At 39.5% G+C, this 16888-nt stretch overlaps 1 protein-coding gene across 1 annotated transcript in view; it reads left to right on the forward strand.

The window, feature by feature from the left end:
• Window positions 1–10743: 10743 nt before the first annotated feature.
• RagC-D (Ras-related GTP binding C/D) overlaps window positions 10744–16888 on the forward strand; it is a 264323-nt gene continuing 258178 nt past the window's right edge. Inside the window, exon 1 of the mRNA XM_067094786.1 lies at window positions 10744–10870. Within this exon, the coding sequence (XP_066950887.1) occupies window positions 10868–10870 (3 nt within the window). The 5' untranslated portion in view covers window positions 10744–10867. The remainder of the gene's footprint in view (window positions 10871–16888) is intronic.

The following is a 16888-nucleotide window of genomic DNA, read 5'->3' on the forward strand; positions in this document are numbered from 1 at the left end:
TTATCATCATCCACTACACTCACATCCATCCCCTCATAGGCACAAACACACCAGGTACTCCAACAGTTATACTGCATACCCCTGCATGAACCGAGATTTTGCGCCTCCGACACGCAGGATGACCCAGTAACAGCGTATTCCCCCAAGCAGCCCCTTGTATAACCAAAAATGGTTCTGTAAAAGTTCTACCCCCAAGAGATAAATCCACATCTACGTATCCCAAAACCCATAACCTATTTGCTTGAACATCACATACTGTCTCTTTAACAGGTCTCAAAGAACGATCGGAAAACATCGATCCGAACAACTCGTAATTCATCAAATTAATAGAGGCGCCTGTATCAATAAATATACTTACATTGACTCCATGCACAGACCCTTTTACCACTGGCTTCACCTCTGAGGGTTCCCCCAGAAGTCCTATATCCCAAGAAACACCCATCCAGTTTTCCTTTACAGCTGATTAGTCTTTCGACAATGCTCACCGATCACTAGATCCCCTTGAAAAACACCCTTGTGGAACTTTCTTAACTGAGCTACCAAAAATTCTGAAATGTAGGTCTACTATTATACTGTCTCAGAGACGGACAAGACCGCCAAGGATGACAATATTTAACATGGCAAAATCTCTTCATGTGTCCCTGCATATTACAGTTAAAACAATGAACCTGTGGAGCCCGAGAACTCAACCCAACCATCGACCTCTGGCTCTTCCGAAATTCAACAAAACCCTTCAAATTGCAGACTGAACCTCTTCGCCCTACACAACCATAGGCTAACCTAAGGAATCTCTGATCACTATCTCTCCTAACCATTATCGCAGCTTTCCTCTTCGTTAACTCACTCTTGGCTGATCACAAATACAAAATTTCCCAAGTCCTGCGAAAGGACACCCCTTAAGGAAACAACACACAAAAAAAACAATTCTCTCTGAAAGAATTCCCACACAGGAAGAAACCCACAATGTTAATTCCCTTTACTCTAACAATTAATCCCCAAAAATCAAAAGAAAGTACTATTTAACCCCACACTTAAATCAAAACCCCATGGGGCAAAAAACAGGTAGGCCGAGTGCACAGCTGACTGCAAAGTAGGTCAAGATGAACATCGAGTCTGCAAGGGCAAACAAAAAAAAAAAAAAACACTCAGTCCACCTTCAAGTAAAGAGAATGGAAGACTACCCTCACGTAAAGAAAACGGGACTCAAGCACACGTAAACAAGAGAGAGAGAGAGAGAGAGAGAGAGAGAAAGAGAGAAAGGAAAAGAATTCGTTCCACTCCCCTATACACATCCATGATCTGCCGAAGCACACCAAAAAAAACACTGAGAGCAAAACCTCAGAGGCGAGTCCGGCTTCCCAGTCTTCAAGTAAAAAATTTCCAAGTAAGCTCACTGCAACAGCTTCCCCCTTTGCATGCACGCACGTATGTACCCAAAATAAAATGCGTACGTATGTAACTATAAAAGACAAAGTTTAAAATCTAAGAAATGTACACACCCTCGCGTAAGAAATGTTTACTAACAGTAACTCAACAACTGTCAAATAAGTTATTTCCCAATAATCACAGTCCCCAGAGATAATACAATAATTAGGTAATCCCCTTATTAAACCCTAAATGCTGATGCAAACAGCCGATTGCTAAAAAAAAAGTTTAAAATCTAAGAAATGTACACACCCTCGCGTAAGAAATGTTTACTCAAGAGAATGGGGAGAAGGCAAGAAACTCTGCCCAAACTAATGACATCACCAACATGTCACTCAGGGGATGGTGCCACTACTGCCAACGCCCAATGTTAGTTGCAGTGCTATCAAAAAAACAATATTCCATCCGCCTCCCCGGCTTAACCAGATTGTACACTTCAAATCTGACGCTAAAATTAACAATAAAAAAAAATAATAACACTTACGTACGTCCTGCTTGACAGCCACGGTACAAAATCCTTCCACCAAAGAAAGAGAGAAAGAGAAAAAAAAAAAGAAACACTTGAGCATTTTTGCTTGTTTTGCCACACACAAGCGGTCAAGATACCGCAATTAAACACACTGCACACACTATCCTCTTCCCCACACATTCCCCAATATGAACCAAAGTCCAGAAATACCTATAAACACACCAAAACCTTGAGCCCCATGAGGCATCATTAAACACACACAGGCACCCACGCTCGAGAAAGGCTGAGCAGAGTGCTTTTCGCAACACCTCCCTAAACTGAATTGCTGAACCATCGAAATCCCTATTCTGGGATGCCAGTACCAGTATAATAACTACTAAAAAGAATGTCTCTTCAGAAGCGTAACCTATAACCTTCGACTATCTATTCCTATCTATTACCGCTGCCGCCACACTGTCATGCCCCACAACAAGGTCAAACAAGGTCATAATCTCTTACTACATCTGTTTTAAGAACAGCATCATATCATCTTACATCTCTGAGATTCTCCGGTTGCAATGGCCAGCATTGGGTCAGCACATTCTTTCTCTCTCATCGACTCCTCTCACTGTCTCTATCCTCAAACAAAGGCCTACTGGAATAAACCACTGACATACAAAACTAAACTTTATTCGCAAATTTAACCGAATTAATGATTCTAGACCAACCAATACTAGTGACTAACAACCTGGTCATCAAACAAAATGGAAAGGTCATAATTATTCTAGACCAAAATAAATGTCATATACTATGTCAAAAGAACACCACTTCCAAAATATTCGTCCTCACAAGACAAACCCAGAATTCCTGGTAAAAGAAACATATCATATATTGAAACCTGATTTGGTGTAAAAAAAAAAATAGACACTTAAAAGGAAAAATGCATAATGAAGAACAAAACGGAAAAATGCATAATGGAGAACAGAGGAGTTTCACTGCAATGCAAAATGGGTTTTCCGCATAATGTCTGGGAAAAATATGTGTTAATGAGTAATCTTACTCACATTCTGTGGCTGCATGGAAACCCATTCCTCACAGTGGCTGTTCTTAGTCACTAACACAGCTCAAAGAGCGAATCACCCCAGCCACAAATCCAAATGAATACCCATTGTGTAGTTCCTCTTATATATATGCATTAGAGAGTGCACATATGCACACACACCATCAATAACCCATCCCTTGAAGCGTGATGACACTGTCAGGTTCAACGTTCGAAGAACTCCGCCTTCAGACCCCACAGATATAACAAAGCTTCCATCAATCTGTCACGTGGTCTCCATGCATCTTGGCCATGATCAGACAGCACAAATGAATGCGTCAGATACCTGCTGTATCTAACTGTGGAAAATACCAACGTCAACACAAAGGCCACCTGCACCAGATACACCATTTCACAGGCCAACAATTAGTTTGCTAAAAGCCTTAATATATATATATATATATATATATATATATATATATATATATATATATATATATATATATATATATATATATATATATTATATATATATGACTTTTTATCACATCACCGTGATTCATATACAAGCATTAAGCTACAAACGTCCTTTAATATCAATTCACTCTACCTCAGAAATAATATATTTTCATATATGTTACCAAAGGGGAATTTTTTAGTTGATAATAAGTTCGTTCAAACCAACGAAAGACAAGAACTCAGGACTACAGTGACGCCTTTACCCACATGGCCAACTTGTTGGCCGCGTGGGTAAAGGCATCACTGTAGTCCTGAGTTCTTGTCTTTCGTTGGTTTGAGCCCACGGGACGACGAACTTATTATTAACTAAAAAAATTCCCCTTCGGTAACATATATGAAAATATATTATTTCCGAGGTAGAGTGAATTGATATTAAAGGACGTTTGTAGCTTAATGCTTATATATATATATATATATATATATATATATATATATATATATATATATATATATATATATATATATATATATATATATATATATATATATATATATATATACTGTATATATATATATATATATATAATAATCTTGAAATAATGCAGATACATCAAGGAAAAGAGATAAGAACATTTGAATTGCATATTTTTCGTTTTACAATCATTAGCTATTTTCTTTCTTTCTTTCTTTATTTAAAGCTTCACCTGAACCCCTTAGGGACAGAGAAATCAAGCTGCAAAGTGAGACGAAGTATGGGAAAAGGTGATAAATTAATAAATATGAGGAAACAGAAAATAAAACAAGATACACCTAAAATTCAGGAGACGTCAGCAGAGAACATGAATAAATTTGCTTTTCTCGTAAATATTTGGAAATCAGAAGATTCCACAGCCACGCTAGACAAACTATTCCATGTTCTAATTGTGGCCAAGATGAAACTCCTAGCAAGATCTCGCAGTTCAAACAGATTTAACCATCAAAGTACGACAGACAGACGAAGGTGAAGTTTACACAAGTTAACTGATATTTGAGGGGCGTTATGACTGATTCCTGCATTTCTAACTTCTTATGAGAAGTATCTTGTCCTAGAGGACAGAATTGTCCAAAACCGACTCTAAGCTAGAATGCAATAAGCCTTCAAAGATGTTCTACTGTTATGTTTCAGCCATCAGCAAGCAATGTCCCATTTACAAAGCTCATTTAATATAATGCAGATTCATGCTATACAAAACCCAATGTGCTTCCAGAAAAAAAATAAGATTCGTTTTCACAAATATGAAACAACCATGAAAAAAGCACGAATTAAAGATTCACTGTATGATATACTGAAGCAAAACATGTTAAACAACCTAAATTAATGATCATTTCCTATCTGGATTACTGACATGAAGCCGATATTCAACATGAGTCATTCCTTTATTAAGAATAATGTTCAATAGCCAATGACTGCAACATTATTCATTATGTTACTTCGCCATCTACAGTATCGTTGACCTCAAAAAGTAAGTGAAATGTCGAAGTAAATCAGATATCCGATATATTATTTTTCATAAATCTGTTTATGAAGCATCAAAGTGAAAAAAAGTAAAAAACATTCATACTTTTCAGTAATTAATTTCTAAAATACTGAAATGAAAAAAAGAACTAAATATATATTATATTTATTAATCACTCCGGCTGTCTGAATGAAATGCATAATAAATACACACGCATACACAGACACACACACACACATATATATACATATGTGTGTGTGCATGTGTAAGTGTGTGTGTGTGTATATATTTATATATATATATATATATATATATATATATATATATATATATATATATATATATATTATATATATATATATATATATATATATATATATACATATACTGTATGTATATATTCTTATATATTGGGAGACAGAAAGCTGTTAGAGCACAAGGACAAGTCAGGATAGTCTTAACTATAAGACCTATTTCCTTTTGACCTTTGTGCTGGCTGTTATTTGCTTCTTTCAGATGTACCACTGTCCTGTGCCTGCTGCTAGAATCGAGGGGGCGATCTGTGACCTGAATCCTCCTCACTTGTGTGCCCGACTCCAAAGTGCAAGGTCACTACACTCTTAACAGCACTAAGCCTGGTGCTTTTCTGTCCTCCTCCCACTGGCCACGTGTTGGGACTTCTGCGGCCTGAATCCATCTTTTGCAAGCGAATTCCCTACACAGATGCAATATGGTACGTCTTGAAGTAGCAAATAACGCCAATATTCTTTTCCCATTGCTGAACTTCTCTTAATTTTCAGTATTTCCAACTTTTCATTCTCCCAAACTAAGTCCCTTTGTTTCCCACAGCCTAGGATGCACATTTTCCCTCATGACTTGGTCCAAGCCTAAATTAAATTTGTTCTGTGACAATAATTAGAGCATTCCTACCCTAGTGTTACCATGTGCTAATTAAATCTAGTTAATAATTCCCTCCAACGTGAATAATTAATTTCATGTGAGAGAAAGTCTGTGTAAATGAAAGCTGACCTGGAATTCTTTTCCAGAATCCTGTTATCTGGCTCTTCGCGTTCTGCCCCTGCCCTTGTGAAACAATTGCCTTAGAAGACTCATTTCCATCTTGCCACGTGCAAGACGCTTCTGCAATTGACAATCTACAAGGGCCACGTGTTAACCTCTCAGTGCTATTGTTGTGCTAATGTAAAATAATTTTATCAGCCAGTCTTAAGCGGTTTATAAGATTCGTGACAAACTTTTATTTATTTGCTAACTGTAGTTACACTTTTTATGGCACATTGCATGTGCCTTGATTGCTGAACTGCCAGCCTGTCCATTATTGATTTCTAGTTGCAGATCTGTAAATTAATTAATTTAATCTGGTTTGAAAGGCGACCTTCCCGTTTTATTTGAATAGAAGTAATTTCAGTGTAAGTCATTCTATTAATTACATTTATTACTTATGTTCTGAGATCTAGGTGTTGGCCCCTAAGGCAAAATTACATTCAAAATTCAATTTAACTCTTCCAACCGGACTCAGAACACACACACACACATATGTGTATGTATATATATTATTCAATCGGTGTACTTTGTGACTAGTATACTACATGATAATAAATTTATTCCTTTTATAAGCCAATACGTAAAGTAGAGAACGAAACAGAGTCGGGGTATAAATACTCAAATTTTAAGCACTAGATTGAAAGATATCTAAAGATGTCTCATTAATCGGATTTTATATGACAAAAGGAAATGGGTGCTAATGGTCCTTAAGTGTTATTAATCAATGAGAGATGTACCCAGATAAAAGCAGCTGCTAAAAAGAGACTGTTTTAATGAACCAATTTGTCAAGTACCTAAAGAAAACGAATATTGTACCCAGATACATGTCATCAAGAATAATATCAATGAGCTAGGTACTGACTCACAACAGTTGAAAGCAGTGATTAAATTTCTCAACCAGAGCCAAGTTTACTGGATAGAACAGAGACGTTGAACACATAACGATGTCATCAAGCAATGAATAGAAAACTTGTGAATAAAAGAAAATATGCAAATTAGGCTTCATAACTATATCTGTTTTTGTAGATATGTCTATTCCTTTCACAACCTTGGCGATTTAGCTACGAAATAGGACTGAATGCAAAGAGATAAAAGCTTAAAAAAAATCAAATGATGAAAGCTCCGAGCCTACAAACACTTCAAACGAATTGGATCTTCCGTCATAAATCATACTTATGATTTTTATAAATGATTGATCCTTCTGTCCTAAGAATGTTATTTTATTAGATCTATATATCATGTTGGCGCTCAAGGTCACAACTCATAAAATAAACTTATAAAATTGCTGAATCGTTGAACAGCCCACACCGTAAGTGAGACCAATTCTTCAAAAAACGAAAAAAAAAAATTGTTTAACCTGAATGTCAAGTCAGTTTAGGCTAATTATGGGAAGCAAACTTTATAACAAATACGAGAGAGCTCGTTTCGAACAGAAACCCTCCTGGAAAATGACGTTGCTTAATTAAACGAAAAGAAACACAAACACGCCTTTTGTGCCGTGGAAGAAGTAGGTCGCTTAGATTCTACAAAATTAACAATGCTGTTCAAACTGCCATAGAGCAGTCTTTAGTTGGTGTGCCTTTATTGCGAGTGAAACAAATTAAACTTATTTTAAATGAACAGAGCAAGAAAATGATTAGTATTAAATGTAGACGTTAATCTTAAAATATATATATTTCAAAACATACGACCACTCACCAGTCATTCAGAGATATTCAATTTATAATAATTTTTTATTTATAAAGGACCAGCCTGAATAAATGTAGTGTCTTTAATGTTTGTTAGATATTTCTATCTTTATGATTAAAATGTTTACTATTTCCATACACAAAAGTAATTTAATAAAAGCCATGCTACCTTGCATTAAGAAACATTAGGGAATTTTCTTTATCCTTTATCATTTTGAGCCAAAGCTCCTAATCATTCAGTAGTAAATAACCTGAATGGAAAGATTCCTGGAAACAAGTGCTTTTTAGACCTTATGGCATATGATAGTTATATATTGAATAAAAACAGATTGAATATGAAATATGACACACTTATTTGCCACAGAGAAAAAAAATTAATCGTTGTTTGTAATCCGACAGAAACAATAATATAACATTCTTCATAACTTTTCTCTTTTAAATACTTGACGCTTCATAATTGCTTTATCTAGCTTATTATAATCATTGCTTGTATTTGGTGAGACGGAACTAGAATTGAAAATTTAGCACATCATTTTGTAAATAATAAGGTTAATGGCAATGATCTGGCTATCGTCTGTTTCTCTGTTACGTTAAGTTTCAAACACCTGCTCGTTGATCTATACGATATGGTCGGGCTATCCAGCTGGCAGACGGCTTGCGATTTTGTACACTGAATTCAGTAATTCACCCTGTTCCAGCTGTCTCCACAGGTCTCATCACCTCGCCGGCATATTCTGGATCTACAGTACACCTACAGCAATTCTCCTATCTCTCTCTATGCTACTGAACCTGTTTGCTGCTCTTGCGTACCTGGAGGTAAGTGCAATTGTTTCATTAGAAGATACATCAGAAAATGTTGCATATGTGCTGTTAATATATTGACAGACCGGAACTTGCCACACATGCAAGACAAATAAATACGGTTATTAGGATACACTCGGGTGACTTGCTGAGTGTGACCTTATCGCAGTGCGTTAGTACGGACACTATCGCTATATTGAAACAAAGGACCTTCTCTGCAAAGAAACCAAATAAATGACCTTGTGGAGAACATAAGTTATTTAGCACTGGTTATTTTTGTGCTATGTGCCCATGCCGTTTTCTTTTGCCTTAACGTAGTGCCTGTGTTATACAGTGAATATGAAACCAACTTTCACTGATTATGATTGATCCTTCATAGACTTTTCACAAATATGACCTCGACGGGGAGAGCATTGTGTGCTGACATTATTTATCACAACATCTGTATTTTTGGAAGAAATTAGGATATGTGGGTATACTGGACTGTTCCAGGAGTCTCATTTAGTTTCCCTGGTGCCTTGCGGTGACCATAAAACTAATCTCTCAAACACTGGGCTGTATCTTTGCACTTGCACCCCGGCCTTCCACAGTCTTGGATTAAAACTCATCATCTGAAGCCACAAGTGATTACGAATTTATTTATACGTGCAATTAGTTGTTTTCATTTTTAATCTTTTCTTCTTTGCTGTTTTCCGTTTTCATATCCGGTCATTTTCTTCGTGGAAGTTTATTAGGAATGTTCGTGGTCTCTTGGCCTGTTCCATTATATTGCATTAAGTACAGGTTTTTAAAACAGTCTGATTATTTTGATGCCTTGTCGAACTATTCCATTATCCTCGGATCAGACCAAACTAAGCATTCCGACCTCATCTCAAGTATGTGCTGTTTGGGTTGTCTGAGGTCTCCAGAAAACGGGATACGTTTCAAAAGACTGACTTCCTTTCATTGCATGTCATAGGTTAACGGCTGGTTCTTCTACAAGTATTCATTGCTCTTACGCAAATGTTGGCATTGTTTAAGTTTTCCTTGTAAACATTTCGCTAAGAACGTTTTTATCAGGGCATTGTTCAAAGTGAGGAAATCATTTGCGTGTTCCTGTTAAAGATTTCTTATCTGCAGATAGAAAAGCGTGGATGAATCTCGATATATGAGGCCAAGGCGTGAAACGTGGTCCTCAAAAGAAAATAATGACAAATAAACCCACACCATTTGTGATATTACCTGATTTTTTCAACTAACTGATGTCTACATCAAAATCCCATCATTACAATGGTAAACTATGCACTCCTCACACTGGAGAACCCATCTAAAAATTGTACTTATTTTCTTATTTACTTTCCAAATCTTGTTTGGAAGGTTCTTTTAACTCTCTATAATCTTGTATCGTGATTAGCTTGGACAAAGAAACGACTGTGCTTATTTTTAGTTTAATGCTCATTACTTCTATTTAAAAATAAACACACACACACACACACACACACACACACACACACACACATATATATATATATATATATATATATATATATATATATATATATATATATATATATATATATATATTATATATATATATATTATATATATATATATATATATATATATATATATATATATATATATATATATATATATATATATATATATACAGTTGTGGATGGAGTGTAAATGGGGGACAGTTGAGAAATACTGCCGAAATCAGTGAAAAAGTTTTAAATCATTTACAAGAAACAAAAATTGAGATCAATTATATAATTTTGAGTATAAATGGGAACATTAACCTCTTCAGGAATGCTTTAACAAACCAATGTTACGTACTTTACGTTTTTGGAATCTCCTTCAGGGCCTTATCTGATCAGTCACGCGGATCCCCTCGTATTTGCTAGGAATCGTTAGCTGCTCTGTTGAATAAGCGGGAGCTGGCTAGATAGAATAATACGGAAAATGCGGAGTCTCGCTCTGGTCCAAGTTTGCAAGACTGGCTTGATTATGAATGACACATGCACCAGGCACCGTTCAACACTACATCTACTTCGGAAGGACAGATTTAAAAACTTTTAAAGTGGATATGAAATAAACCTTAAAAATTATCAATACGGTTAATTCAACATCACTGAAAACGGATGCTACTGAATTAAAACACAATAAATATTGAACGCAAAGAACAAACCACATCCTCCCTATACTCTCTCTCTCTCTCTCTCTCTCTCTCTCTCTCTCTCTCTCTCTCTCTCTCTCTCTCTCAGCATAGAACTATTTTGATTTAGGTTAAAAAAATCCTACATAATTATCATCACTATGAAATCTAAATGAAATTTCATAAAGTTACAATCATTATATAAAGTAACCTCAGAAATTATCCACAAAACTGAAAAAAATCTCTGTTTGAAAGGAGCGTCTCGCTTGATTGTTTACTATCATCATATGATCTGACTGCAGCACCTCCGTAATGGTAAGCATACTATTTTGCGAAGACAGAACACATTTTACGATTAACAGGTGTCGTATTTTGTGCCTAGGTATATAAGATTGGGCAGGTTTTATATTTAATCCATGGGAATGTTGGTGCCAAGGGTTTAATAATTAGATAAAGGCTATCCTTCAACGGAGGTTGACGCATCTACAGTACCGTGGTGTCAGTGTCTTGGTTCCTGTAGGATATCCTGTTTGGATACGAAGAGACCTAGGCAAGATTTATCTGCGAATTTTCACAGAGGTCGTAGAATTTTGGATCTCATCAGTTAATTTTGTGTCAGATACATAAGAAGTGTAAGGTTAGATCCGATAGGCCAGAAGCGTGACCCTCCCTTGTCTGTTTAGGCATAGGGAATTTCGCCTGTCGTAGGCATGACGTCGTTCTGGGATTTTATAAACAATAGGCCTAGGCTACTACCCTGCCTTGGTAGGCCAGGTCTAAACAGGGGTTAGAACTATAGTATAACTCCGCGAGACTTATTACCTTGGAAATTGAGTTTTTCTACAGTATATGAAATTGGTTGATTATCAAGAATTTACTGTTTATTATTTGGTGGTCGACTGTAATTAACCTCAGAACTGATAGGCTATGCTATTGTATGCTGGCCATCCTGGAGTGCTATCGCACATGTGCAGTGTTATAGGGGAAGTGGTGAAAAGTGGAGCTTCCTATATCGGAGGTCTGCCCCTTGGCTAATTAGGGTAAATGGTCAGGGTTGAGACACATGGGTGGCAGAATTTTCACTTTTCACTTTGTATTTAAATTGGAGAAATAACAAAAATATTAAACCTTTAAGAAAACCTTTCAAAAGATTGAAGCTTCATTAACAAAATGAGCTATAGGAAACTGCCATACGAACTAAAATAAGCATGTGAAGTCTTTGTAAAATAGGTGTTGAAGTCAATTTTGAATCCAGTATGGTGTCTTCCCAAAGATTATGACAAAATGAATGGTGATTGGACACTTCCTTCCCAGCGTTCATTTAACGGTGTACTGACACTAATTGCATTTATATGTAAAGTTTATAGATATTACTCAAGATTTTAGTTGTAATCAGCATGATAAAACAACATTTTGTTGCCTATACTAGTGAAAATATGAGACATGTAATTCCCGTCTGTCATGTGGTTGAACTGAAATGCATTTTTACCTTTAATCTGTGGTTTTATCCTTACGTACATCACTACTGAAGCTCCACAGTGCTTATTTGATTGTAATTATGCATATTTTGTTCTTAATTCACTCAAAATACCACTTAAAATACGTGAGAATGTTTGTTTAGAGTACTTTACTCCATCAAAGTAGCGAAACTGTTGCGTGAACAATTTTCCAGCATTAGCGAACTGTTTACAATGGAAATGTAGTATTTTGTTGGTAGGACTTTTCATTTATTTAAGTACATATTACTATGTATACTTCTGAGACATGTGATGTGTATATATGAGTGTTGCCACTTTGGCAAAAATGCAAGAAAGTTGAGTATGACAATTTATCTAGAACTGATACGAGAGTCAAGATGCCATGACGTCAAAATACAGGACTGAAATAAAGTTTTAAATCCAAAATTATTACTTAAAACCCAGTTATATTTGACAAAACTTACACTGTGTTTGTGATATATATATATTACACTGTATGTAATATATATTGATAGATAAAAGAATAGCAAAACATGAAAAATAGCTACGTTGTAATGTTCACAGCAAAAGCGTTGAAATTTGTCTCAAGAATCTGGTTTGCTCCAACAACAAATATTTTCAAATGAATTATAATGAACACATAATACATTTACTCAATTTATAACCTTATCCTGGTGATTAGCTGCCTAGTTATTTAAATCTTATCTAGCACTCTGTCGTCCCAAAAATTCGCTAGAGTTCCCTGTCCAATCCCCAAAAATGCCAGCGTTTACTACTGATGTCAAGGAAACAGTGTCAGCGTCTATGGGTACAAATATTTTGCAGATTTAACACAGGAAATGGGCAGTTTGTGTACACAAGTGACTCAGCAAATATCAAGATGGCGTCACTCGTCCACTTTTAAATGTTTTAAGTAAAAGTTTCAAGAATGTCATGGCCGGTAAGTTAGCACCATGCACGGCTAAATCTTAACAAACCTCTGTTCAGTCGGAAATATGCCATTATTTCGTAATTTAGGAGAAAACTGTTACTTTGATAGGAACATAGAGGCCCCGGCGTGTTGTGCAGAGGGGGCACATGTCTCACTGATGCTGATGGGGGCGTGTTCGAATGTATTATCTGGAAGTGTCCATACGGCGGACGAATGTTGCAGTGTCTCACGCTCCGAACGTTTACCCTAACGGCCTACTAGGTTAGGTGGTAAAATTTTATAAGTTGCCAATAAGACTCCAGTCAGTCATTTTTGCATGAAAAACCATTTTAGGTTTTTCATGCAAAAATGGCTAGGAAATGGTAGGGCACTTAAAGAACCTTAAAATACCAACCTAATATAACCTAGGCGTGTTTACTGGTTACAATTTTGCTGTATTAGCTATGGAGCAGAGGACCAGTATTGTCTTGCCTTATAAGTCGTAATTTGATTAATTTTTAATTTATCATTTGCTCATAGTGCTTATCGGGTTCAAAATAATGAGAATGAAGAGCTCTTTTAAAAAATGTAGGTTACAATTTCATATGTATTGGCAACTTATAAGATAATACCGGTTAGGGTAGGTTAGGTTAGTATGGTTCCCTTTATAAAAGGTTTCCTTAGCCAATCCCTTCTTGAACATATGGCTCACATATGCCTTGCATATGCACAGAACCATTTCAGGGTGGCCATCATAACAATAACATGTCCATTTTCTTTCCCTGTGCTTTACCCCACCCATTCCCAAAGGGTCCCAGATAGAAAAGTGAGGTTAATAATAGTTAACCACCAGTAAACAACACTACCTCCTTCATCAGCAACACTAAAAATTTAGGAAAACTCAATTTCCAAGGTGATAAGTCTTGCAGAGTTGTTCTATAGTTTTACCCCAATGGGTATTACTATTGACACCTTATTTCATCACCAAATACAGGAACTACCTAGCTAGCTTATTTTTGCTAACCGCTCTTGTGTTTTATCAATTTTGACCATTATTGTTCCATGCAAACCACCCATGTTTGGGAGGTGTTTCCCAGACCCCTAGTATGTATACATATATATATAGTTAACTACTGTCTGGGAGGCGAGAGTACCGTCTGCCCGGATGTAAACATTCCAATTTGCTTTCAGCCATCGTGTGCTGCAAACGTGTTTCTCGCTCTCTGCCCTGACTGCTGTCGAGCTGTTTTCCCGGGTACAATGAATGTTGATAAGCCCCATAAGCCCTCCTTTCCCCAGCGCGTATGTCCGGGTGTAGGAGGGAAGAAGTGCAATAGCTTCCGCTTGCATACTGATATGGACCCACACCCCTTTGCTCCACCTGCAGAGGACGTATGTGTTCTTGTAACTCTCCTTGCTTGGAGTGTTGTTCCTGGTCTGCCAAGCAATGGATAAGTTTGAGGGGAAGAGACAGTACCGAAGGAAGCCTGCCAAGGCATCATCTAAGGGTTACATGCCCCTGATGACTCCCTTGGTGGCTAACCCGTCGGGATCGTTTCTCCCTCCCGGCAAGCTTCCCCTTCTTGCTGCCTCTCCTTCGGGTTAGGACTCTCCCTCGCCTTCTTCACTCGCTTCATTGGGTGTGGAAGGCCGTGGGGGAGTGGATGATCAGGACATCCTCTCTGGGGCCCTCTCCTTGCTCCGGGGGGGAATTTTTTCCCCCAGAGCAAATAGAGGCTTCCTCTTTGGCCTGACTTTGCCTTCAGGTTTTGGGGTGGAGGCCTCTCTTGGTGGGCAGGTTACTGACCTCACATCTAACTGGCTGCACCTAGGTCTACCTGGCATTCCGTCATTGGAGGGCCTGATCACTCATCTGTCCAGTGCTCCTGTGACAATCCATGCAGCTGCCACTTCCTCTACATCACCCATCACCATGATGTCATTTGCCAAGCTGCCTGTGACTGTCGCCTCGCACCTGGGCACCCTGGTATCAGCCGCGCCTGCCTTGCTGCATGCCGTGCCACTGCCTCCTGGCGCCGTTATCTCTGCCTGGCCCTTCCAGTTTGGTCACATCATCGGTGTCTTCTATCTCAGTACCTGCTCTTGCTGTCCTTGCTGTTGCTGACCCATGCTCTATTTCGACTCTGGTTCCGGCTCCTGGATTTCCTGACTCTCGACCAGGCCTGGCTCCTGCTCTTGCTCCATCCGTGCCCTCTACTCATGCACCGGCTCTTGGCTTACCTGGCTCCCGCACTGCTCCACCTGCCCTGGTAGCTGCTGGCCTGACACTGACGTCTCTGCTGCCCGGGTTGCCCCTGCTTCCCTGGCTCCCCTGGCTCCCCTGGCTGCTCCTGTGCCTTCTGCTGCTCCCTCCTGGATGGGGGACCTGACCACCATCCTGAAGAAGATGACAAAGAAGAAGTTGAAGAAGAGATCCAGGAAGTTGTTGTCATCGTCTTCGTCTTCGTCATCCTCGTCATCCACTACCTCCTCTTCTTCTTCTGAGGCTCACCAGCCAAAGAAGAATAAACCTGTCTCTTCCCCCCGTAAGAAGCCTTACCCCGAGACTTCTAAGGGACTGCCTCCTTCCACAAGGGAAGGCAGTGGGATCTCCCGTTGGCTCTTCCTGGCCCTCGGGCCCGGGAACCGGTTCGTTGACCCCCGGGTCAGTCGTCTTGGGAGCTGAGGGTGTGCAGACCTCGGTTTGCACTCCTGCTGCTGTGCTGAAGAAATCTGCCTCTAAGGCCAGCACTGTGTCGGACACTTGTTCATGAGTTGCGCCGAGTACCTGTGTTTCTAAGGAGACCCAGGTCCCCTGGTCTGGTGCCGGAGATACCTCTCTCCGTACCGACTCAGCAAGACCGGCGGAGATGCCCGATCCTCCTTGCCTGTCCCCTCAACCTCCTGGGCTCCCCCTAGGAGCCACAAGTCGGATAGGAGGAACTCCGGTGAGTTGTCTCTCCAGAGTTCAACCTTGGGGCTTATGTTCCTGGCTCGGTTCTCGGATCGACCAGATCATATGCCCTTGTAGTGCAGGAAGGATCACGGGTCTGCCGAGGTTCTCCCTCCTATGGGGAGAGTAGATCGGGAGGACCGCACCCTGGAAGGACTCGAGGGTCCTCTTTCCCGGGACGCTGACACCTCCGAGGTACAGAGGACCTTTTGCGGAGGTAATTGTGTTGATGAATCAGCACAATGACCTTGTGGAAGGGACCACGGCCTTGTCTGTGGATCGTCCTTCGCGCTTCGAATTCCTCTGGGGACCGAAAACGAACCCAAGGTTTTGGTGGGGCTGCCGTGGTCCACGCTTGCTGAGGGGTCCTTGATCAAATGAATGGTCTTGTGTCTGGGCAAGACAGTTCTCTTCAATCGAACCACTTGGACAGGCTGCTTCCCCCTCCTCTGCCTCAACAGAAGCGTTCCTACACACCCTCGGAAGGGGCATTGCCACCTATACAGGTTGACCCAGATCTGGTTTGTCTAGGTCCGGGTCTCTCATTGCAACAACTTACTGCGGAGAGTATTTCTCTTTCACAGCAAGAGGCAGCAACCCTGGAAGCCACTGCCATGGCAGCTTTCCAGTCAGTCTCCTGGTTGGGTCTGTGGCTGTTCACAGTACCCAAAGTGGCTGCCTCCCCTGGCGCTATCGTACCCAGGGAGGACTCCACTTTTGGGAGACTGTGCCAGTCTGGAGGAAGAGCCATCGCCTACCTCGCCCACCAGATGGCAGACCTGTGGGCCAACCTGGTTCTTAAGTGGAGAGATGCCGTTCTCTCTCACCTCGCCAGGTCCATGGGACCTGAGTCGGCAATGACCCTGCGGAATGGACCGTTGCTGGATTCTACCTCTCTTTTCCGTAGAGAATTGGTAGATGCTGCGGTGGACAAGCGTTGGGTCGATGACAGCGGCCGCCTTGTTCACCAGGCAGCGGCTAAGACCTCCGGG

Source organism: Macrobrachium rosenbergii, chromosome 51, assembly GCF_040412425.1.
Source record: "Macrobrachium rosenbergii isolate ZJJX-2024 chromosome 51, ASM4041242v1, whole genome shotgun sequence".
Taxonomy (NCBI): Eukaryota; Metazoa; Arthropoda; class Malacostraca; order Decapoda; family Palaemonidae; genus Macrobrachium; species Macrobrachium rosenbergii.